General features: G+C 41.9%; 1 protein-coding gene across 3 annotated transcripts in view; it reads left to right on the top strand.

The window, feature by feature from the left end:
- anapc4 (anaphase promoting complex subunit 4) overlaps positions 1-25,113 on the top strand; it is a 96,271-nt gene that overhangs the window by 54,195 nt on the left and 16,963 nt on the right. For all 3 annotated transcript variants that reach the window (XM_033026488.1, XM_033026473.1, XM_033026482.1), the window contains 10 exons: positions 928-979; positions 4,369-4,424; positions 6,701-6,747; positions 10,868-10,924; positions 14,193-14,249; positions 14,614-14,707; positions 23,554-23,651; positions 23,746-23,807; positions 23,946-23,981; positions 24,092-24,193. In XM_033026488.1, the coding sequence (XP_032882379.1) occupies positions 928-979; positions 4,369-4,424; positions 6,701-6,747; positions 10,868-10,924; positions 14,193-14,249; positions 14,614-14,707; positions 23,554-23,651; positions 23,746-23,807; positions 23,946-23,981; positions 24,092-24,193 (661 nt within the window). The remainder of the gene's footprint in view (positions 1-927; positions 980-4,368; positions 4,425-6,700; positions 6,748-10,867; positions 10,925-14,192; positions 14,250-14,613; positions 14,708-23,553; positions 23,652-23,745; positions 23,808-23,945; positions 23,982-24,091; positions 24,194-25,113) is intronic.

The following is a 25,113-nucleotide window of genomic DNA, read 5'->3' as shown; positions in this document are numbered from 1 at the left end:
GAGAATTGAAATTGGAAAATTTCATACCTTTAGGTTGCAAGCTACTGAAGCAGAATGTGAGGTGCTGTTCCTCCAATTTGCGTCTGGCAATGGCCCCGTTCCCAGGACAGAAATGTCAGTGTGGGAATGGGAAGGGGTTAAAATGGTTAGCAACCAGGATATCCAGGAGGCTTTGGATGACCAAGTACAAATGTTCGGCATGACAGTCGCCTATTCTATACTTGGTCTCGGCAATGTAATGGCTGCCAATCAAGACTCTTTTATGCTCATTGACATTATTTGGTACTATTTTTGATTATCTTGACCATCACAATTATGCTGAAAGATCCAGCAGTGATGATAGATCCCCTAGTAATTATTAGTACTGAGTTTAGAAGGATGAGAGGGAATCTCATTGAAACATATAAGATTGTTAAGGGTTTGGACCCGCTAGAGGCAGGAAACATGTTCCCGATGTTGGGGGAGTCCAGAATCAGGGGCCACAGTTTAAGAATAAGGAATAAGCCATTTAGAACAGAGACGAGGAAACAGTTTTTCTCACAGAGAGTGGTGAGTCTGTGGAATTCTCTGCCTCAGAGGGCGGTGGAGGCAGGTTCTCTGGGTGCTTTCAAGAGAGAGCTAGGGCTCTTAAAAATAGCGGAGTCAGGGCATATGGGGAGAAGGCAGGAACGGGGTACTGATTGGGGATGATCAACCATGATCACATTGAATGGCGGTGCTGGTTTGAAGGGCCGATTAGCCTACTGCTGCACCTATTGTCTATTGTCTATTAGTAAGGCAACAACATTTACAATTAAGGAATCTACAATTCATAAGTTCCTGTTTAATTATTTTTGTTGTGGTATATTGGAATGATACCATATTAAAATTACATTTTGATTTTCTATTAGTCAATATTTAAAAACAATTACTTGTTCCCTTTCAAAGATGCCATAAATGCTGTGGGAACATTCATACTGAAAGCAAATGAGTTATTACAGTAAGTACACTTGTTTAAAAAAGCTATTGGGTAACAAGTATTTGATGTTTCGGTGTGTGCCAAAGCTGATTATATGACAAAAATTGAAATGTAATTCAGCAGACAGTATTATCCAAAATAACTTTGATATAGGCACCAATTTCATGTGGAATTGCTGTCGGTCCAGCCTTTGATATTCGACAGGTCCTTGACTTGTGTGACTGCGTGCTCACTGATGGAGGTGGGCTGGAGATCAGGTGCTGGTACACTGCTCCGATGCTGTTTTGTGATTGTTTTGGATTGTAAAAAGCTAATGGGCTGATTGTTCTTTGTATCTGGCCTCCCGCTTTGACTTTTGCCGTGATTAGCATACAAGTAGCTGCTCACTTATATCATAAGATTACTGGTCTTCAATAAAAGTTGAGGTTATGAAGAGGAGGAATGCTGGAATCTTGAGCAAAACACACATTATTGGAGGATATCAGCAGCTCAAGCATTAACTGTGGAGGGAATGGACAGGTGACATTTTGCTTTGGGACCCTTCTTCAAAATGATGTTGGGCCCCTAGAGTCTAAAGAAGGGTCTTGAATCGTAATGTCACTTGTCCATTCTCTCCCTAGAAGTTCCGCTAAGTTATTCCCACACTTAATGTTGAGGTTATATTTTTTATATTTTTGCTTCTCATTTCATTTAAAACTATTTTATAAATATTGAATGTCTTTTTCATGAAATTTACATATTTTTAATGTTAAATAGTTTGTAAAAATAGTTACATCCTTTTAAATAGATTTCAGATTGTTCTGGATTTCAGTAGTGAATTGTTTGATCTGCCAAGGTTTGCCGGTCCAATTCTGGGGCCCACCTGGGCATGGTTGCCATTCATGGCCTAATATCCCTGGTGGATGCCTCCTGTACTTTGGTCCCCATGGTTGCTGCTGAAAATAAGTGTAACTGTGGGATCAAGGGAGCAAAGTGTGGGTGTTGGGTCAGATGAAATAAGATTACTTTATAGTAATAGTTATAATAATGATGATATGAAAAAGGCTTGTCTTTGCAATGATAACTACCTATATTTGAAATTTCTTGTTCAGAATGTGATACATTTCCTGTAATGTATAGAACACTAAATGATTATACTTTGCTAGTATCAATGGGGTGGTTAGTGTGTGTGTGTGTGTGAGAGGTTGGTTAGTGTGTGTGTGACGCCTCAGGCTGTCCCCTCCACTCGCAACCGCGCGTTGCGGGAACAGATCCAACGGGTCTGCACTTGGTCTAGTATATATATATATATATGCATGTGTGTGTGTGTATAATTTATAGGTAAAGACATTATTTCTATATTTGTAGATCTTTAATAGTTTTGACCAGTTAAAATTTGTCTAATACACCATTGCAAAATTCTGACATTTAGAGTGAAGACGTCTTCTCTATCATGTTTGAAGGTAGTCCCTCATGATAGAGATAGATGGATAATTTGAGATGTTTAACTTGCATGTCTTTAAATTAAATACCCGTTAATTTTGTGATCAGCAGCAAATGAATGTCTCAAGCTGTTTGTTGTAGATTTTTGCTCGGGAAATTGAAGCAATTAGAAAAATTAATTTTGGTACGATACCGTCTGCAAGGTGAACTGGCCAAGCCATGATGCTGCTCCTTCACCAGTCAGATGGAGGAAACTTAAAGAGAGATACAGAGTCTGAACCAGGACATATCAATTGAAACAATTAAAACTCCAAGATGTGTAAATAGCAATGAGTGGAAGAAAGAATTAAAACAAACAGCAGGAAAAAAAGAAAAGCATTGAAACAAAACGAAGAAAGGTGAAATTGGAGGAGATACAGTGCCCTCCATATTGTTTGGGACAAAGACCCATCATTTATTTATTTGCCTCTATACGCCACAATTTGAGATCTGTAATAGAAAAAAATCACATGTGGTTAAAGTGCACATTGTCAGATTTTAATAAAGGCAATTTTTATACATTTTGGGTTCACCATGTAGAAATTACAGCTGTATTTATACATAGTCCCCCCCCCCCCCCATTTCTCAGGGCACCATAATGTTTGGGACACAGCAATGTCATGTAAATGAAAGTAGTCATGTTTAGTATTTTGTTGCATATCCTTTGCATGCAATGACTGCTTGAAGTCTGCGATTCATGGACATCACCAGGTTCATGGGTGTCTTCTGGATGATGCTCTGCCAGTCCTGTTTACAGTCATATTTAGCTTATGATTGTTTTGGGGGCTTGTCCCCCTCAGTTTTCTCTTCAGTATATAAAAGGCATGCTCAATTGGGTTCAGATCGGGTGATTGACTTGGCCACTCAAGAATTGACCATTTTTTAGCTTCGAAAATCTCCTTAGTTGCTTTAGCAGTATGTTTGGGATCGTTGTCTTGTTGTAGTCCAGTCTTTTTATAATTTTAGATGTTTCTATAAGATCCCCCTCATCCTTCTAAACTCCAGTGATTACAAGCCTAATCTTTTCAATCTTTCCTCATATGACAGTCCCGCCATCCCAGGGATCAGTCTCGTGAACCTACGCTGCACTGCCTCCATCGCAAGGATGTCCTTCCTCAAATTGGGAGACCAAAACTGTATGCAATACTCCAGATGTGGTCTGACCAGAGCCCTATACAACTGCAGAAGAACCTTTCTGCTTCTATACTGAAATCCTCTTGTTATGAAGGCCAACATTCCATTAGCTTTATTCACCGCCTGCTGTACCTGCACGCCAACTTTCAGTGACCGGTGTACAAGGACACCCAGGTTTCCCTGTACCTCCCCCTTACCTAACCTAACCCCATTGAGATAATAATCTGTCCTCTTGTTTTTGCCACCAAAGTGGGTAACCTCACATTTATCTATATTATACTGCAACTGCTTTGGATCTTCGGCAGTTTCTTCTCTCCTCCATACTTTGCTCTTGCTATCACTCAGATATGTTAATCTTCGTCTCATTTGTCCACGGCCTTTTTCCTGAACTGTGGTTGCTCTTTTAAGTACTTCTTGGCAAACTTTAAACTGGCCATCCTATTTTTGCAGCTAACCAGTGGTTTGCATCTTGCAGTGTAGCCTCTGTATTTCTGTTCATGAAGTCTTCTACGCACAGTGGCCATTGACATTTCCACACCTGACTCCTGAAGAGTGTTTCTGATCTGTCGGACAGGTGTTTGGGGATTTAAAATCAATTGTCATTTTACCTGAATGAACCTATAGTTCTGCAATCACATGTGCACATACCTATCTACCCTCCTAAATAATAGTATTTTATTTAGTCGACGTATTTGAAAATCTGTCTTCTTTACTGGCCTGGGTTGTGGTGCATCAAGGAATATATTGATTTTTATCTTGAATTCAGCTATTAAGAAGAAATTTGATTTTCATACTAATGCTGTGTTCTTTTTCAGGGTTATAGACAGTAGTATGAAAAGCTTCAAGGCATTTTTCCGATGGCTATATGCAGGTGAAGAAACTTTCATTTAATGTAACACATTCTTGGTTCTATCTTTGTGTAATTTTGAATGATGTTTCATATTTGAAGGTAGGCTTATGTCCAATTAACCAGATATAAGTAAATGTAATTGTTATGATATTTGGATTACGAGGTTATTTAAAAGGATCTGAAACAGATGTTGTGAATCTTTGGAATTCTCTGCCACAGAAGGCAGTGAAGGCCAATTCACTGGATGTTTTCAAGAAAGAGTTAGATTTAGTTTTTAGGGCTAAAGGAATCAAGGGATATGGGGGGAAAGCAGGAACGAGGTACTGACTCAATAGACAATAGGTGCAGGAGTAGGCCATTTGGCCCTTCGAGCCAGCACCGCCATTCAATGTGATCATGGCTGATCATCCCCAATCAGTACCCCGTTCCTGCCTTCTCCCCATATCCCCTGACTGCTATTTTTAAGAGCCCTATCTCGCTCCCTCTTGAAAGCATCCAGAAAACCTGCCTCCACCACCCTCTGAAGCAGAGAATTCCACAGACTCACCACTCTCTGTGAGAAAAAGTGTTTCCTCGTCTCCGTTCTAAATGGCTTACTCCTTATTCTTAAACTGTGGCCCCTGGTTCTGGACTTCCCAAACATTGGGAACATGTTTCCTGCCTCTAGCGTGTCCAAACCCTTAACAATCTTATATGTTTCAATGAGATACCCTCTCATCCTTCTAAACTCCAGAGTGTACAAGCCCAGCTGCTCCATTCTCTCAGCATATGACAGTCCCGACTCAAGGGCCATGGCCTACTCCTGCACCTATTTTTCTATGTTTCAGTGTGTTTAATGTTAAAAGTAAAGGTAGAAATTGTTGGTTGGTTCTAAACATTTTTTCTTTTAATTATGTCCGTTTAAATATGCACACAGTGTAACACTGTTGAGATCCAAAATATGAAATAAAGTGCTGTAAATATTCAGGACAGGTTAAGTTAATGGAGATAGAACCAGTTTGTGTTTCAAGTAATGACCTTTCTTCAGGACTTTCTGATGAAAGTTCATTGACTTAAACATTAGGTCTTTATCTTTCTCCACAGTTGTTGTCTGCTGAGTTCTCCCAGCACTTTAAATATCCTGTTCGCTATCATTAATCTCCTGAAAAAAAGTTTACTTGAATCATCATTAACCAAACAAAGGCCTATTATTTGCATATCATGAGAAACTTATCAAGATAGAAGCATGTAGAATATTAGGCAAATATTTGCAATTGTCAGGGAATCGGTTAGGTGAGAGAAGCAGCAATATCCAAAATACATGTTAATTGGCTGGATATGAGTAATCACATCCACCAAGGATCTGTAATAAGGCGAAAATAGACACAAAATGCTGGAGTATCTTAGCGGGACAGTCAGCTTCCATCCAGAGATACTGCCATCCTGAGTTACTCCAGCATTTTGTGTCTATCTTCATTTTAAACCAGCGTCTGCAATTCCTTCTTACACATCCTTAATAAGTCCTCCAGCTTGCGGGATATTTAGGTGGATGTTTTTAAAACAAATGTCCAAGTTTGGTATCGACACTTGTGATGCAGCGAGTTAATAGGAGTAGACAATTGCAAAGGAATTGTTGACAGACTAAGTGACTTGGCAAATTTGTGGTGGAATTCATTGTAGAAATGTTCCTAGTAATAAACTAGGTCCAAGAAGAGGGGATACAGGAATTATTTCTAAATAGTAGGAAACTTGTCTAATCATAATCTAATAAGTGTCTAATCATATTTTCACCTAACATTTAAGGGAACTCTACAACTGTTTTTTAAAAGCCTGTTGAAATGAGTGAATTGAATATTTCAAAAGTAATGTTGGACAATTTTTGTTAAATTATTAAGGAAGGCAGGGCCATGGAAGATAAATGGAGTAGGTGCTCAACAGTGATGAATTAAAATTAATGTCTCAATGGTCTGCTGTATTCCAAAAATGAGCAGGAACAGTAAACCAGCTGTCAATTGATATCGAAAAGGAAAAAGAAATTACTAACAATAGACAAATTAAGATTTTTTTTATTTGTGTTGTATATTGTGTGATTTAAAAAAAAAGAAAATATAGAATAAAAACAGTGTTGCAAACCCTATTCTGATTAAGGGTCCATGGGCTAAAATCTTAGCTGTTTCACTTTCCTCAGATCTTGTCTGACCTGCTGAGTGTTTCCAGCGTTTTCTGTTTTTTAATCTGAGATTTGTACATTTTTTTCAATAAAAAGGGACATTATGTGGCTACTCATGCCAATAACAATTCCTTATTTTGTTTTTCAGCAATGTTGAGAATGTCTGATGACCACGTTTTGCCAGAGCTAAACAAGGTAATTGCAGTGGTTCATTTAGAGCTTCAAATTTGTATTGGTCCTTTCATTATCAGCAAAAACTAAGACAAACCTGCATTATGTAGTACAGTTAATATAAAATAAACTTCCTTGTTGTTTTAGATTTTTGAGGGGGAAAAAACACTTAAACTGAACATACTGAGTGATAAAAAGCATAGACATAGAAATTTGTGGAGAGGCAAGGGCTTTTATGGAGGAAACATCAAAACCCAGGGCTGAGGCAGTGAAGGCAAAGTTATCAACAGTTTGAAGGAGAGGCAGGAATAATGTACAATAAGCTTGAGACGGGGAAACAGAAAGTTCAAGAAGGTAGAAGAGTTGCAGAGATTCAAAAAGCCCTGACTCTGATGATTATGGTATTTAAAAAATACTCATAATGCTCATTGAGGTTCAAAGATACCAAACCCCTAACAATACAACATGCAATACTGGAAGAGATTAATGTTTGACGTTCCTCAATGAATTTACTTGATAAAATGGGATGTATGGAAAATAAAGTAAAATATAATCCTTCACGCTTCCACTTTAAGACTGGGTTCATTAATTCCCAGTTAACAAGAGTTACTGCATTTTCATTTTTTATCCATGTAATGAAATGTTATAAGTAGTTATAATATTTTATAATTTAAAATATTATTTTGTAATTATATCCAATATTGAAGCTTCTTCTATGTTAATGGTACTACATAATGCAAGTTGTACAATTGTAGTTTTAAATGTTTATATTGGTTAGAAATTTGGACACATGAGGGCATTGAAAAGCAAAGGATCGAATTTCCCAAACTGTTCCTTTAATTTAAAACTGGTTTTGGCTACAACGAGCACCTTTCTCTGACTTATTGTCGTCCTTAATAAATTTACGCCAGAGTTTGGCAATGATTCAGTCCTCAGAACAGTATTAGCTTTATATTTTAAGGACAGCACCATTTAAAACATCCCCTTCATCCCCAACCACTTAAAAAAAACAATCCAGTTGTTAAAGCATGTGGACAGTACGTTTCTTCATTGGTTATGACTCAATTCTGTCTGCAGTGCCAGATTTTGGGCAGGTTTTGATTGTAAAGGCTAATTTTTATTAAATCAGATACATTCCGGAAGTGGCGGCACTGCCCTGCAGCTGCGGCTCGCCTGCAGTCCGTTTGTCTTTTCTTTTTTTTGTTAACTTTTGTCCTGTTGTTTCAGTTTATTTCAGTTTATTTTAGTTGTGTATGTGTGGCAGGGTGGGAGAAACTTGTTTTTAGTCTCTTCCTTCGGGGGGGATGCGACCTTTTCTTGTCGTATCCCCTGTCTCTGTCTCCGTCTGCGCTGAGGCCTATCGCGGAGCTGGCGGCCTCAAACTGGGACTGACCTCGAGGCTCCGGAGGCAGAGCTAGAACTTACCAACGCGAAGCTGGCCGACCGGGGCTGTGGTGGCGTTGCGGCGGCGGCGACCCAAATTCGGAGCCTCGGAGGCTCGGCCGCGGGCCCAGAGGACTTGGCCGCGGGCCCAGTGGACGACAAATTTTAACTATTTATACTGTTCCATCAGGGACTGGATTGTTTTTAGTGTTATTATGTGTGAAATATTTTAAATTTCATGTGCGATGCTCCGGTATTCCCTGGGAAACGTCTTCATTTTGTACTGTACAACTGTTGCTTGCAAGATGACAATAAAGGTTGATTGATGTCGGGAGCTCGCCGGTCCCAGGTTGGTGACCTGTTCTCCGGAGCTCCCGCAACAACAGCTCCGTCCACTGGACGCGGAGCTCGGGTTCAGCCGCGTGACTTACCATCACCCGGCAGGGTCACAACATCGGAAGCCTGTATCGCCTCAACGCAGAGGGAGAACAAGGAGGGAAGAGACAAGGACTTTAAGACTTTTGCCTTCCATCACAGTGAGGAGGGTCTGGTGGACTCACTGTGGTGGATGTTAAATCTGTGTTAATTGTGTGTTTTGTTATTTTATTATATGTTATGACTGCAAGGCACGAAATTTCGTTCAGACTGAAAAGTCTGAATGACAATAAAGGATACTTTATTTTACTTTTTTACTTTACAGTTTTGACATCTTCAAAATAAATGGCTTTCAAAAGTCCCTATCAAGATAAAATATGAAAGGGACATGAATATGCAGGAAATGGAGGGAAATGGGTTGGATGAGATTAGTTTATCTTGAAATCATGTTCGGCACGGACATTGTAGGCCAAAGGGCCTATTGTGCTCTACTGTTCTATGTTCTATATTAAGTAGAAGTGAAATACAACCTCCTTCCTACTTCCAAATTGCCATTAGCGAAGTGCTTCAAGGAATAGAGAATAATGGTAGGAAAGTCAGCTTAGAGTGTAAAATCAGCCTTGATCCAATTGAATGACAGGGCGGATGCAAGGGACTAGGTGACACATTCTGAATGCATCTACAATGCAGGCTTATAAGTACAGTTGCGTAAATCCAACTGATTGCCATAATGTTTGGGACAAAACCCCTTCATTTATTTATTTGCCTCTGCACTCCACAATTTGAAATTTGTAATAGAAAAAATCACATGTGGTTAAAGTGCACAATGTCAGATTTTATTAAAGGGTATTTTTATACATTTTGGTTTCACCATGTAGAAATTACAGCTGGGTTTATACATAGTCCCCCTCATTTTAAGGCACCATTTTCTACAGTCTTTCCATCACCTTTGGAAATTTTTATTACTGTTTATCAACATTAGGACCAAAGCTGTGCCAACGAAAGTCAAAGAAGCCATTATGAGTGAGAAACAAGAATAAAACTGTTAGAGACATCAGCCAAACCTTAGGCTTACCAAAATCAACTGTTTGCAACATCATTAAGAAGAAATAGATCATCGGTGAGCTTACTAATTGCAAAGGGACTGGCAGGCCAAGGAAGACCTCCACAGCTGATGACAGAAGAATTCTCTCTATAATAAAGAAAAATCCCCAAACACATGTCCGACAGATCAGAAACACTCTTCAGGAGTCAGGTGTGGATTTGTCAATGACCACTGTCCGCAGAAGACTTCATCAACAGAAATACAGAGGCTACACTGCAAGATGCAAACCACTGGTTAGCCGCAAAAATAGGATGGCCAGTTTACAGTTTGCCAAGATGTACTTAAAAAAGCAACCACAGTTTTGGAAAAAGGTCTTGTGGACAGATGAGATGAAGATTAACTTATATCAGAGTAATGGCAAGAGCAAATCATGGAGGAGAGCAGGAACTGCCCAAGATCCAAAGCATTCCACCTCATCTGTGGTATGTTTTGGTGGGGTTGTTATGCCGGAGCATGTATGGCTGCTGAAGGTACTGGCTCACTTATCTTCATTGATGATACAACTGCTGATGGTAGTAGCATAATGAATTCTGAAGTGTATAGACACATCCTATCTGTTCAAGTTTAAACAAATGCCTCAAAACTCATTGGCCGGCAGTTCATCTACAGCAAGACAATGATCCCAAATATACTGCTGAAGCAACAAAGGAGTTTTTCAAAGCAAAATAAAAAGTAAATTCTTGAGTCAATCACCTGATCTGAACCCAATTGAGCATGCCTTTTATTTGCTGAAGAGAAAACTGAAGGGGACTAGCCCCCAAAACAAGCATAAGCTAATGATGGCTGCAATACAGGCCTGGCAGAGCATCACTAGAGACGACACCCAGCAACTGGTGATGTCCATGAATCGCAGACTTCAAGCAGTCATTGCATTCAAAGGATATGCAACAAAATACTAAACATGACCACTTTCATTTACATGACATTGCTGGGTCCCAAACATTATGGTGCTCTGAAATGGGGGGACTGTGATTTATGAAACACTGCTGTGATTTCTACATGGTGAAACCAAAATGTATAAAAATGGCTTTTATTAAAATCTGACAATGTGCACTTTAACCACATGTGATTTTTTCTTATTACAAATCTCAAATTGTGGAGTATAGAGGCAAATAAATAAATTATGGTTCTTTGTCCCAAACATTATGGAGGGCACTGTATTAAATTATCCTTTTAAATTGCAAATCGTTGAAACCACACAATCGGACACGGTCAAAAATGCAAATCGAAAGGAAACATAATGCATTATCAAACTGCTGATAACTTTATTTCAAAATACAGATGACACACAGAGATGTATCTTTTGTTGCTGATTTCCTGTCTGAACACTTCAAAGAGGTATGTTTTCAGTATTACTACTTTCAGTTTTCATATATACCTAACAATTAATGTCCAATAGTAGCAAGAACTTTGTTTAATGTTGTGCCTTTAACATTTTATGAGCATAATTTTAAAAAAGCTACCAGTCCAAATATTCATTGGACAGATAAACAAAACCTTGTAAAACTGAACTGGTTTTAAGAAGAATGTTAAAGAGAATAAAGATACAAAGAGATTTTAGGAAAGACCTCTTGGATTTGGGGGGGGAAAGCATGTGAAAACAGCTAATATCGCAGAGTTATGGCGACAACATTATAGTACTTTATTCAACTGTGTCCGAGATGACTTGTATAAGGTGGACAATATTGGGAGTAATGACTCAATAGTGATTATGTCAAATGAGGTGTATCATGCCATGAACAAGCTGTCCAACAACAAAGCAAGTGACTTGGATCATATTTCTGCTGAACATCTTAAGTATGCGAGTATGAGGATAGCTCATCTCCTTGCTATTTGTTTTACTGGCTTTATGATTCATGGCTTGTTACTAGACTCAATGTTGTCTGTTCTGTTAGTGCTGGTCATTAAGGACAAAGCTGGTAAAGTAGGCAGCCTAAATAATTACAGGCCTAGAAGCTTTAGCCAGCATATTGTCAAAAGTTTTAGAAAGAGTTCTGCTGGATAGAGTAAATGAGTTTGTTAACTCCACAGATAATCAGTTTGGTTTTAAAGCTAAACATGGCACTGACTTTTGCATATATGCCCTAAAGGAGATTGTAAACAAATATAGAGGCAAAAACTCTTCAATCCTTATGTGTTTTATTGATCATGTTAATCACAGAAAGCTGTTTGTTAAAATGAGTAAAAGAGGGGTGCCTAAATACATTGTGAGAATTCTGGCTTACTGGCATGCCCACCAGACTGCAAATAAAATGAGGCAATAAGGTCTCAGGCCCATTTGGGGTTAGCAATGGTGTTTGACAAGGGGGAATTTTGTCTCCAGTCCTTTTTAATCTTTATATTGATGATCTGTCCAAACAATTGAAAGCATGTAATACTGGGTGCATAATTGGTAATATTTTAGTGAACCATATTATGCATGCAGATGATCTTGTGGTCTTTAGTCCATCTAGCACTGGTCTACAGCAGCTCCTTACTATACGTGTGGTGTGGAACATAATATTAAATATAATGCTTGTAAGAGTGCTGTTATGATCTGTAGAACCAAAGAGGATAAATGTCTAACATTTCCTGATTTTAAATTGTCTGGCAATAATCTTAGTGTCTGTAATAAGGTAAAATATCTAGGGCATTTTATTACAGAACAAATGAGAGATGATGAGGATATTTATAGCCAACGACGCATGCTGTATGTACAGGCGAATATTCTCTTGCACAAGGTTGGTGCGTGTGCAGATGTGAAAATATCACTGTTTAGAGCATATTGCACACCACTCTATACTACGCACCTGTGGTCGAACTATGGAAAGACAAGTTTGCAGAGACTAAAGGTGTCATATAATGATGCCATGAGAACACTGCTAAGGAAACCTAGATGGTGCAATGCTAGTTGCATGTTTGTGGCTGCAGGAGTCAGTACTTTAGAAGCTATCCTAAGAAATCATATGTATAAATTCATCTGCAGGATAAATGACTCTAAAAATGTAATTATTGTGGCCATGTCAAACAAGGTTTAGCACTACACACTACGAATCCCAGTTGTGGAGACACTGGTATCGTTGTCTTGTAGGACATTGATCATTCTTTCCATTCTGGATTTTAATTCATGTATTGTGTTTATTAAACATTTATAATTCATGATGCTTTTATAAGTGATATACTAAGATTTTATATATTACTTTATGATGTTTTTAATATGCAATGCATTTGAATTGAATTGAATTGAATGCCTTTATTGTCATTTTTATGTAATGTTGTCCCTTGTCTGGACCTTGAGTACGAAATAAAGTTTAGTATTATTATTTAAAACACAGTTGCAATGTTGACGTGATTAATAATAGTGGATTTATACGAGGTTAGAAGTAGAAAAGCACCAGAATCTTTGAAAAATGTTACAGAGAAATTGAAGGGCAAGGCTAGAGAAAGATTTGAAAATGAAGATCAGAATTTTGAAATTGAAACAGTATTGGGCTGGGTGCTGAGCACAGAGAAGATGTGTGAATGGGACTGAGAATTAGGATCAGAGTAGAGTTTTGCTTGAGTATAAATCTATGGAAGGTGAATAGTAGGAAGAATTTTTTTGAATAATGAATGGTGAAGGTAACAAAAACAAGTAGGGTTTTACTATCTGTTGGACTAACACTGGGCTAGTGTCAGACTATGTTTATGGATGGGGAAGGAGTCAGTCTTGGAGTTTACATCAATATGTGATCTGAACTATATTCATGTAAACGTATGTGATCATGTTCCTGCTGTACAACTGAAGTTTATCTATTTTATCATTTCAATGTGTGATGCCTAGGTTGAGAATAGTCTGGTTTAACCTGATAGTTACCAGGAAGAGGTAGTTGAGCCGAGTCCAAACCCTAAGGCTTCAGTCACTCCAATATTGACATAAGCAAATTATATGCCAGCTGTCATGCTGAGCCTTTCGACGTTTTATATTTTTATTTCCTGATGTTTGTTTGAAAGAAATGCCTGTTTGCATTACCCTGGATCCCAGCCAGTTGTCCGACAAGATATTGATGGGTGGTGATTTAATACTTCATGCCCATTTCAAGAAATGGTCATCTTAATTTACGTTATATAAAAACTCTACCTTCAGACAAGAAATAAAGCTTTCGATTATCATATTCCTTTTAGGTGGATGGAGTGATTTATTTTAAGTATTATTACCTTGATTCAATTCCACAGCCCATTTTTGTCCTTTCTAGGGGGATACTATTTGTGAATATTGAACAAGTAGAGAATTATGGAGAACTTATTGAATGTTTTTCAAGATTCAACTGAATTTAGTATTGCTTGTAGAGCTGTGCTGTCTAGATGTGCTCTATTTAATTTGTATATTTCGTGGATAAAATAGTAATGCGGCAAGAAACACACCTTTCGACATACCGAGCCTGCAAAGCATCAAGCATCTATTTAAACTAATCCTGCACTGATCCCATTCTGTTCTCCCCACATTGTGTAGATATGTATAATTGTATGCATCTAAAATTAAATTTTGTATAAAAGTAGGAAATAGACTAACATAATATTTTCTTCTTACTTCTTTAAGACGTTGTCATTTAATTTTCAATTATGGTTTCTTTCTCAATTCTTGAAGGCACCAGAACTTTATGATCAAAAGGGTCAATATTTTAATGTGGAGAGAGTTGGTCAGGTATGTCATCTTTGTATTTTATTTCTGGCTTAATGTTTTGAAGCATTGAGGAATTTTAAAGGGACATTAGTTGTGTATCAAGAATCTTGCTTTATATTTTCAACTTGATAACATGTTAGTTTTCTTAAATATTGATTTATGTCTGAAATAAAAGACTGGTATTTTCTACATTTATTGTAGTTGACTTGAAGAAGTTCAATGTCAAGTATTATTTGAATTGAAATCCATGCTGTAGAATAGATTTTTGGTTAACATTTAAAGAACAAATATGATTTGCATGTTTACATATCACTCTTCTCTAGAGGAGTATTTCAGAATTAAATTGAAATTGTTCAGAGATGCATAAATTAAATTTGTTTTGCAGTATTTAAAAGATGAGGATGATGACTTAGTAACTCCTCCAGAGACTGAAGGAAATCCATGGTATTCCTTCTTGCAGAACAGTGTTCATCTGAAAGGTACAACTTATGTTAAGCAGTTCTGCATCAGTTAGTGGTAGAATAGGTGCTGTGCCTTTAGGGGTTTGATAAAATCTGTACCAGACAATGATGCAGTTCATAATTTTCTTTATTGGTTATCTGAGTAACCTGAAATAGGTCACAAAATGGCCTTGTCCCAATTCTAAACAATACTGCCAGTGATAAGAGTGAGATGCATTGTCATGATATAGAATGAACAAAGTTTTGCTGCATATCATCCTGTGTTCTGCCTGGCACAAGATTGTTTGATTTTGTTATTGGTTGGCTGAAATGGAATATGCTCTGCTGCCAACATTAGTACCCTTCACCTTGATGAATGCAAAATATTTCTAAAGTATTTATTATATTGCTAATTTGTTCCTGCTAAAATTCAATTGTTCTACTAAAATTTACTTTTTCTTATGTTCAGCATCCATCTATATACCGTATTTCCCGGCGAAGAAGACGCTACTTTTTACCCTAGAATAAGGCCTGAAAATGTGCCTGCGTCTTGGAGGCCGAAGGTTAGGTTAGCTAAGATAGACAGACTTGGCTATCCCTCAGTACAGCAACATCAAGAACGATGTTATTGTACGGAGGGATAGCTAAGTCTAACCCTCTTTGCTGGCTAGGGTTAGGGTTAATTAGAAATTAGGGTTAGGGTTAAGGTTGAGGGGATAGCGTGTGGGGAGTCTGGCCCAGGTCAGCACGACCTGGGCTGCACAAAGTAGCAAACTCGGCTGGGCTGCTATGGGTAAAGTTGCGGGGTGGGCAGAAGCGTTGAGAAGGAGGGAGTCGGGGATCATGCCAGCAACTCATTCACTTACTCAGTTGCTCTGGTGGCTGCGAGCAGCCGCCGGGACCGGACAGCGGAACCGGCGGCCACCTCAGCGCCTTCTGCCGGCCGGCCCGCCAGCCAGCCACGGTATCCTTCGGCACAGATGCAAATGGTAGAGGTGGTGGTTGGCGGCTAGCTACTGGGCGGAAGGCTGGCTGCTCCGTCCCGGGCTCTCTCTCTCCTTTATCTGATCACCCTCAGCCAGTAAGTCCCCGTCCCTCAGACCTGAACCGTACAGCGCATTGTGGGACAGACGAAGATGGAGGCTCCCAGGTCCTCATTGCCTCCTTGAACATGAGGGGGAACTTCTTTACTCAGAGAGTGGTAGCTGTGTGGAATGAGCTGCCAGTGGAAGTGGTGGAGGCAGGTTCGATTTTATCATTTAATAATAAATTGGATAGGTATATGGACGGGAAAGGAATGGAGGGTCATGGTCTGAGTGCAGGTAGATGGGACTAGGGGAAAATAAGTTCGGCACGGACTTGAATGGCCGAGATGTCCTGTTTCCGTGCTGTAATGGTTATATGAAACCAAACCCTTGATCCTGTCCTGCCAGCCTTTTTTTCAAAACTTAGCAACTCAAAATGGGGATGCGTCTACTTCGCCGGGAAATATGGTACTTGTAAAAGTCTCATCTTGTATGTGCGTGTATACGTGTGTGTTTATCTTCGCCAAAACGCTACACGGTAGCGCTGAAATTTTTACAGAATCTTACTCACATTTTTCCGGTCATCGCGATAATCAGGTTTCTTTCAGATTTAATGTTATATTTTACGTTATTGATATATAAAGTTTAAAAAGCCCAGGTTGAGAAGAATAACTTTCACTCTGCTTTGAGTTTTCTGGCAGCTTCCAGTGACGATGTCGCAATGCCATCTCACAGTCCACCAATCACAATGGGATCATTTACATAAGTTGCAGAGTCATTGTTGCCAACGGTAATGGCAGCCAAGACATTGCAAATTTTACCTCCAGCCACTCCCCACAGCCCACTCCCCACAGCCCACTCCCCACAGCCCACTCCCCACAGCCCACTCCCCACAGCCCACTTGCCACAGCCCACCCCACAAAATTTTAAGAGACAGAACTTCATGCCCCTCTCTGGCATTGGTGGCCAAATCGTTGAGCAGCAGCATCACCATCATGTGGGAAGGATTTTGTGGATCCACAGAGCGCCGGTGCCATCTCAAAAGTTGACGCCCCCCCCCACGTGCGCAGACGGGTTGCATTGGGGTTAAGGGTGAGTGGTGGAATATTGCGTTGGGGGAACAGGTGAGTGGCGGAAACAGGTTCTGTTGGGGAACGTGAGTGGTGGAATATTGCATTGGGGGACGAGGCCCAACTGGTCCCACTTGTTCCAGCATCTATCATATCTATCTATCTATATATTTAAAGTGTGTGTGTGTCTGTGTGTGTTCGTGTTAATTCCCCCCATGTTTTGAGAGGACCCCACCCGAGTGGGCCCCCCCCCCCCCATGCCCAGGGTTGGCCAGATACTTCGGGAGTCAGACGGGAGCGGTGCTCCACCCCCCTTATCCTGAGACCTCTCCTCTCCATCCCGCACTGATCCCCATTCCTGCCTCTATTCAGTCCTCACTGACATCCCGTGTGCTCCCCTCCTCATCTACTCCCCCCCCCCCCCCCCCATCTATTCATCCTGCACTGATCTCCCTATCCACCGCTCATTGATTCTCCTGCCCCTCCCCCTCAATCCTACTCTGGTCCTCCAATTGATCCTGTGCTGACCCCACTTCCCATCCATCCTGCACTGCTCCCCACCCCTTCATCCTACACTGATCCCCCCCCCCCCCCATTCAACCCCACTGTCATCCCCCGAGCTCTCCCCTCACAATTTTACCTACTCCAACCAACATGCACTAATTCCCCTGCCTCAATCCATCCAATCCGCACCGATTGCCATCTCGACCCCCACCACCGGCATCTATCCATCCTGCACTTTCACACCCCCCCCCCCCCCGACCCTATTGTACTGGAAATGTCTTCAGAGCGAACATTGACTATGTTTGATAACGGAATGCAATCAGTTGTGTTTTAATTCCCAATGTTATGATTTGTTTTAATCCATAAAGATGGATTAATTAAATTGTGAACACGTGAAACATTAAAACCGCAGTGTTCGATTGTCCCTGCTACCGTTGACATGTTATTACAGAATTCATTTTAACGGCAAATCAATGCTCTTAATATGGAGTATCAGTACTGTAGTTATTTAATGAGCAACATTCACAACTATACGGTGGATTTATCCAGGTTTTACTTCTACAGTTAGTCACATACATCACAAATTTGGTCAGGAGATATTTCAGTTGAAATTTTAACGTTAATTCTGAAGTGAGAATGATGGAAAAAGCGGTTATCAACAATTTTTTTTAATTTGTTGCTTACAAACTGGGTATCTTCATTGCTGTTCACAACACATGCATCTAATCTGAATGTCCGGTAATGTGGCGTCTTAACACCTTTAAATATATTACCAAAAGAACATTTGCTGCATTTATGTCCTTTGGCCATCTCTTGTTAGTTAGTGTAATGTTTAACCTGTCAGATGGGTAGTCAGTTTTAACAGCTATTATCATAAAATGCCTTTAGAAAATTCCTTGCAACCTGTAAATTTTGTTGTGGATAAATTATGTGGGAAGCGAGAGTGTTTCTGTTCCAATAGCAATAACGACTCATGCTATGGCCATGTCATGATAATTTTCGGTCCTTCACAGAAAACATGCTTGCATCAATCTGTAGTGTGCATGGTTAAGCATATATGTTATCATGGCCCAGGATTTATTGACACAAGTTGATTATACGCTGAATAATCCAACCACATTTTGTTTGGAAGTGGAAAGAAATAATAAAAATTGCATTAATTGCAATGAGTAAAAAGAGTTGAGATACTGTATTATAATTTTGCTGCATGTCATTGTGGTATATATCATGTCTTGATTGGTGAATATGTTTAGTTTGTGACTTTATTTGAAGCAGAAATATGTGAATGCTTCATTGAGCATAATTCTGACTGGTAACTACGCACTTCGTCCGAGCACATTATCGCACGCGTCATGCAAGTCATCTTAATTAACCACCTAAACTGTCATTTGGCAACCTAAAAAGCTGCCAAGGTTGCCCGACTGGCAACAGGGAAAAAAAGTTAAGCGAGAGCCCTGCCCCCTCTCTCTCTCCCCCCTTCCTTCTCTTTCTTCCCCTCCCACTCTAGACGCGCCTGCGAGTTGGGGGCTATGCGCCAGTAGATTTAGATCCTTTATTTGTCATTCAGACCTTTCGGTCTGAACGAAATGTCGTTGCCTGCAGCCATACATGTAATAATAAACAACAAAACACACAATAAACACAGATTAACATCCACCACAGTGAATTCATCAGGCACCCCCTCACTGTGATGGAGGCAAAAATCTTAGGGTTACTGTCTCTTCCCTCCTCTTCTCCCTCTGCGCTGAGGCGATACCCCACTGCGCGATGGTAAGTCAGTCCCGCGGTTCACCGAGCTCCGCGAACGGGCCGGTTCAAGCTCCGCGGCCTGGGGTGGTCGAAACTGCCGCCCTCCAGTCCAGCGGACGCAGCTGTTGCCGCGGGAGCTCCGGAAAACAGGCACCAGCCTGTGACCTGCGAGCTCCCGACGATGTCGTCCACTGGCCCGCGGCCGAGCCCTGGATTCCGCCACCAGAACGCCGCCTCAGCTACCGGAGCACCGTCTCAGCCCCGCGCTGGGCCACCTCAGCTACCGGAGCACCGTCTCAGACCAGCGCTGGGCCGCCTCAGCTACCGGAGCACCGTCTCAGCCCCGCACTCGGCCGCCTCAGCTACCGGAGCACCGTCTCAGCCCCGCGCTGGGCCGTCTCAGCTACCGGAGCGCCGTCCCAGCCCCGAGCCGGGCCGCCATCACGGGAGCGCCATCCCAGCCTCGAGTCATGCCATTGCCACCGGAGCATCTCAGCCCCGCGCCGGGCCGCCCTCACCAGAGCGCCGAGTCGTGCCGCTGCCACCGGAGCGTCTCAGCCAGCACCATCCCAGCCCCGCGCCGGGCCGCCCTCACCGAAGCGCCGAGTCGTGCCGCTGCCACCGGAGCATCTCAGCTAGCACCGTCCCAGCCCCGCGCCGGGCCGCCCTCACCGGAGCGCCGAGTCGTGCCGCTGCCACTGGAGCGCCCGAACGCCGCCACTGCTCGAAGACGGCCAGCCTCGCATTAGTGAGTCCTGGCTGGCTCTACCTCCGGAGCCTCGAGGTCGGTCGGAGGTTGGAGGCCGCCAGCTCCGCCATTAGGCCTCAGCGCAGACGGAGGCAGAGAAGGGGGATACGACAAGAAAAAGTCGCATTCCCCCGAAGGGAAAGACAGGAAGCCCTGTTTCAGACCCCCCCCCCCACACATAACACAACCTAATAACCAAAAATGTAACTAAACAAGACAAAAAAAATAACACAAAAAAGTAAAAACAGACGGACTGCAGGCGAGCCGCAGCCGTTCAACAGCACCGCCACTTCCGGACGAGATAGGGCGGTTATGGAGTAAAAGGAGCAAATTAATAATATTAATATAATATCAAGGGTGGGAGTTAGCGTGTGCGTGGGGTAGTTAGTGTGTGTGACGCCGCATGCCGCCCCCCCCTCCCCCCCCCGTAACTGCACGTTGAGGGAACAGACCCAACGGGTCTGCACTCGGTCTAGTATATTACTAACACTCTCATCTTATTTGTTAGTATGTCTGTGAATTCTTTGAATGTCTGTGAGTGTGATCCTGAAACGGTACACAATAGTCACCTTACTCTCCATTGTCCTGTGATGTGCTGTATCAATTTTCGTTCAGATTGATGGCATGTTTTACAAGTTATTCACATTTTAAACTTTCCAAAATGCACTTTTCAAAGCACTTTTCCACTTGCACTGCCCGTTACAATGTTAACAAATGACAGGACTCCCCAGTGCAATAAGAGATTTGATACATTGTTGTAAGGAGAGGGAGGGAGTGGGGGAGGAGGAGAGGGTGAGGATTGTTGTTTAATGTTATTTAATTGTTGTTTATTGTGGGAGTGGGATAGGGGGAGGTGAGCATTGGGGGAGCAGGGACATAGAGTGAGGAGGGGGATAGGGAGGGGAGAGGGTTTATGGAGGGAGGGAAGGAGTGACTGTGGGTATGGGAAAGGAGAGGGAGGGAGCGCATGAGCAGTTTGGTGGAATATTGCATTGGGGGAGCGGGCCCAAAGGGTCAGCACTTGGTCTAGTTACTAATAAAATTCATGAATTGTGCAGTACCTTCTGCATCCAATATCTAACTAAATGTCAGTGCAATGTGGGAGGCACAATAATTAGATCTTTCAATGTTTACAACTTTCTGACAAATTGAATCCATTTATTAACTCATGAGTGATACACATGTGGGTTTAAACTAAATAGTGGGGGGGAGGGATTGACAAATTGGGAGTATAAAGATGGAGTTAAAGGGGAAGTGAGTACAGGAAAAGTTACAAAAGACTCCCGGATTAATGGAAAGGAATGTTTGAGGATAAGGGAGTAAGGTCAGGGCCAATAGGGACCGGAGTGAGAGGCGATGTGAATACCAAAGTTAAAGTGTTGTATATGAATGCGCAACGTATAAGAAATAAAGTGGATGAGCTTGAGGCTCAGTTAGAAATTGGCAAGTATGATGTTGTGGGAATCACAGAGACATGGCTGCAAGAGGACCAGGGCTGGGAATTGAATATTGAACGATATACATCCTATTGAAAAGACAGACAGGTGGGCAGAGGGGATGGATGGGGGTAGGTCTGTTGGTGACGAATGAAATTCATACCATTGCAAGGGGTGACATTGAAGATGTGGAGTCAGTATGGATCGAACTAGGGAATTGTAAGGGTAAAAATACCCTAATGGGACTTATCTACAGGCCCTCAAACAGTAGCCTGGATATAGGTTGCAAGTTGAATCAAGAGTTAAAATTGGCATGTCGTAAAGCTAATTCTACGGTTGTTATGGGAGATTTCAACATGCAGGTAGACTGGGAAAATCAGGTTGGTACTGGATTCCAAGAAAGGGAGTTTATGGAGTGCCTCCATGATGGATTCTTAGAGCAGCTTGTACTGGAGCCTACCAGGGAGAAGGTAATTCTGGATTTAGTGTTGTGTTATGATAAGGGAACTTGAGGTTAAGGAACCATTAGGAGGTAGTGACCATAATATGGTTAGTTTTAATCTACAATTTGAAAGAGATAAGGGTAAGTCGGAGGTGTCAGTATTACAGTTGAATAAAAGGGACGACGGAGCCAAGAGGGAGGAGCTGGCCAAAGTTGAGTGGAAAGATACCCTAGCTGGGATGACAGTGGAACAACAATGGCAGATATTTCTGGGAATAATACAGAAGGTGCAGGATCAGTTCATTCCAGTTCATTCCAAAGACGATCTTGGCTAACAAGGGAAGTCAGAGACAGTATAAAAATAAAAGAGAAGTAGTATAACATAGCAAAGATGTGCGGGCAGCCAGAGGATTGGGTAACTTTTAAAGAGCAACAGAAGATAACTAAAAAGGCAATGCGGGGAGAAAAGATGAGGTACGAAGGTAAGCTAGTCAAGAATATAAAGGAGGATAGTAAAAGCTTCTTCAGGTATGTGAAGAGAAAAAGAAATAGTTAAGACCAAGGTGGGACCCTTGAAGACTGAAAAAGGTGATTTTATAATGGGGAACAAGGAAATGGCAGATGAGTTGAACAGGTACTTTGGTCTGAAGAAGGGTTTCGGCCCGAAACGTTGCCTATTTCCTTCGCTCCATAGATGCTGCTGCACCCACTGAGTTTCTCCAGCTTTTTTGTGTACTTTGGATCCATCTTCACTAAGGAGGACACGAACAATCTTCCTGATATACTAGTGGCCAGAAGATCTGGGATGATGGAGGAACTGAAGGAAATCCACATTAGGCAGGAAATGGTATTGGGTAGACGGATGGGACTGATGGTTCTTACCGTCCTCGTCGTACACCACCGTTTTGTGAGAGTGGTTGGATCCCGGGATCGAGGAGTCAGCGCCCGACAGGTGAGCGGGCCGCGGTAGCTGGTGCCTCTCCATTCGCCGCTGGAAGAACTGACACCTCTACTCCCCGGGTCGGGCGCTGCCTCCTCGATCCTGCTGCACGGCGGAAGCCGACTAGGCTTCCAGAGCATCGCCGATGACTCGCATCAGCTCGTGATTCCCTGCCGCCTGTCCGGATAATATGACCGACATTGGTTGAGCTGAAGCTGGCATCCAACACTCTCACAAAACGCCAGTGTTCGACGAGGATGTTAAGAACACTCAGTTCACTCAACGCAAACTTTAGGTCATTTGTTTCCTTGCGCCCGTGGAAATCCCCACTCCCATCCATCCCAACCACGGCACAAAAGTAATGTGTTGGAATTCTGAAGGAGGGTCTTCTATCCAGAGGTCGGCGGACGGGAGTATCGGCCCAGGCCCGTAGGCAGCGCGGAAGGGAGGCGCCAGCTCCAGCCCCAGCTCGACTCTGTCCCTCCTACGGGATGGGTGGGGTTGAGCTGGAGTTGGTGCTTCTTTTCTGCGCCGCCTGCGGGCCTGGGCCGCCACTGCGACGGGCCAGGCAGATTATTAAGGGTTTGGACACACTAGAGGCAGGAAACATGGTCCCGATGTTAGGGGAGTCCAGAACCAGGGGCCACAGTTTAAGAATAAGGGGTAAGCCATTTAGAACGGAGATGAGGAAACACCTTTTCATACAAAGTTGTGAGTCTGTGGGATTCTCTGCCTCAGATGGCGGTGGAGGCCGGTTCTTTGGAAACTTTCTAGAGATAGCTAAATAGGGTACTTGAAGATAACGGAGTCAGAGGATATGGGGAGACGGCAGGAACGGGGTACTAATTGTGGGTGATCAGCCATTATCACATTGAATGGCGGTGCTGGCTTGAAGGTCCGTATGCCTTACTCCTGCACCTATTGTCTATTGATTATGCCAGCAAAATAATTATTTAAACATTTTATTTCAGACAGCCCTTTGCTTTTTCCGTATTATCCAAAGAAATCGTTACATTATGTTAAAAGGCTTGTGGAAGGACAAATTGATAGTTGTCTACAAAAACCAGCTGTAAGTAATTACTATAAAGTTCATTCTATCACAATGAAATTACCCCAAACATGGTATCAGGTCTTTTATTTACAATATTTTGTACCTTTCACAGGAAGTCATTGGAAATTCTGTTCGTCAGGTTCTCTACATGCCACTATATAAGCTCAATCCAAGGTAAAACAATGACTATAATAAAACATTTAAATTGAAGCAATGCCCCTACTATGCTTAATCAGATACCATTTTGCTTAAATATTTTCCATTTTTAATTGAATTAACTAAATATTTTCATATATTTCTGTTTACTTTCAGTGACAGCGTTGTGCCCAGGTTTTCTTTACCATCATTGTAAGTTCATTGTTCATTTGTTATTGACATGTTTTTTTCTGTGGCTTTAGATTTTGTTCAGTTTTCTGGAAGCTAAACTGAAATCTGCCATGCACTTTTTTGTTTCACAGTTGGAATGATAAGTCTTCAAATTTGCAATATGTCGTATTCACAATGCATGGCACTGAATCTCCCAGAATCTACATTTTGCGCAGACCCACGGACCTTTCAAGGTAAAATAACTGCTCATTCATAGAAACATAGAAAATAAGTGCAGGAGGAAGCCATTTGCCCCTTCGAGCCAGCATCGCCATTCATTGTGATCATGGCTGATCATCTACAATCAGTAACCCATGCCTGCCTTCTCCCCATACCCTTGATTTCACAGCACCTAGAGCTCTATCTAACTCTCTTTTAAATTCATCCAGTGAATTGGCCTCTACTGCCTTCTATGGCAGAGAATTCCACAAATTCACAACTCACTGGGTGAAACAGTTTTTTCTCATCTCAGCTTTAAATGGCCTCCCCTTTATTCTTAAAGGCCTGTCGCACTTGGGCGTCATTTGCGCATTATTTACGCGACATCATTTACGCATCACACGCATGACGCGTGCGTCGTGTCGCGCACGTGATGTGTGCATGATGTGCATTACGCGTGCATGGCGCGTGGCGAGGCGTGGTGGCGTAGGCAGTGACGGGCGTTCATGCGCATCGCCCCAGGATTTTGGGATTCACAAAATCTTTGCGTGACGCGCTAATGACACCCAAGTGGGACAGGCCCTTTAGACTGTGGTCCCTGGTTCTGGACTCCCCAACATTGGGATTTTTTTCCTTGCATCTAGCTTGTGCAGTCCTTTTATAATTTTATACATTTCTATAAGAAACTAATTAATGCCAAACTGCCTACTACATTTCTACCCTGTACTCGTAGTGGTATGACTTGCCTCTGAATCACACTCATTATTCCAATATATGTCCAACGATCTTGGAGGTGTTTCTAAAGCAGACGTGGGTCTTGCCATTAGTTGCCAATTTCCAATTGCTCTCAGGAAATTAGTTTCCAACACAAATTCAGGGTACTGATTTTGGATGATCAGCCATGATCATATTGAATGGCTCGAAGGGCCGAATGGCCTACTCCTGCACCTAATTT

This window comes from Amblyraja radiata, chromosome 1, assembly GCF_010909765.2.
Source record: "Amblyraja radiata isolate CabotCenter1 chromosome 1, sAmbRad1.1.pri, whole genome shotgun sequence".
Classification (NCBI taxonomy): Eukaryota; Metazoa; Chordata; class Chondrichthyes; order Rajiformes; family Rajidae; genus Amblyraja; species Amblyraja radiata.
This window is presented reverse-complemented; position numbering and strand designations above follow the sequence as displayed.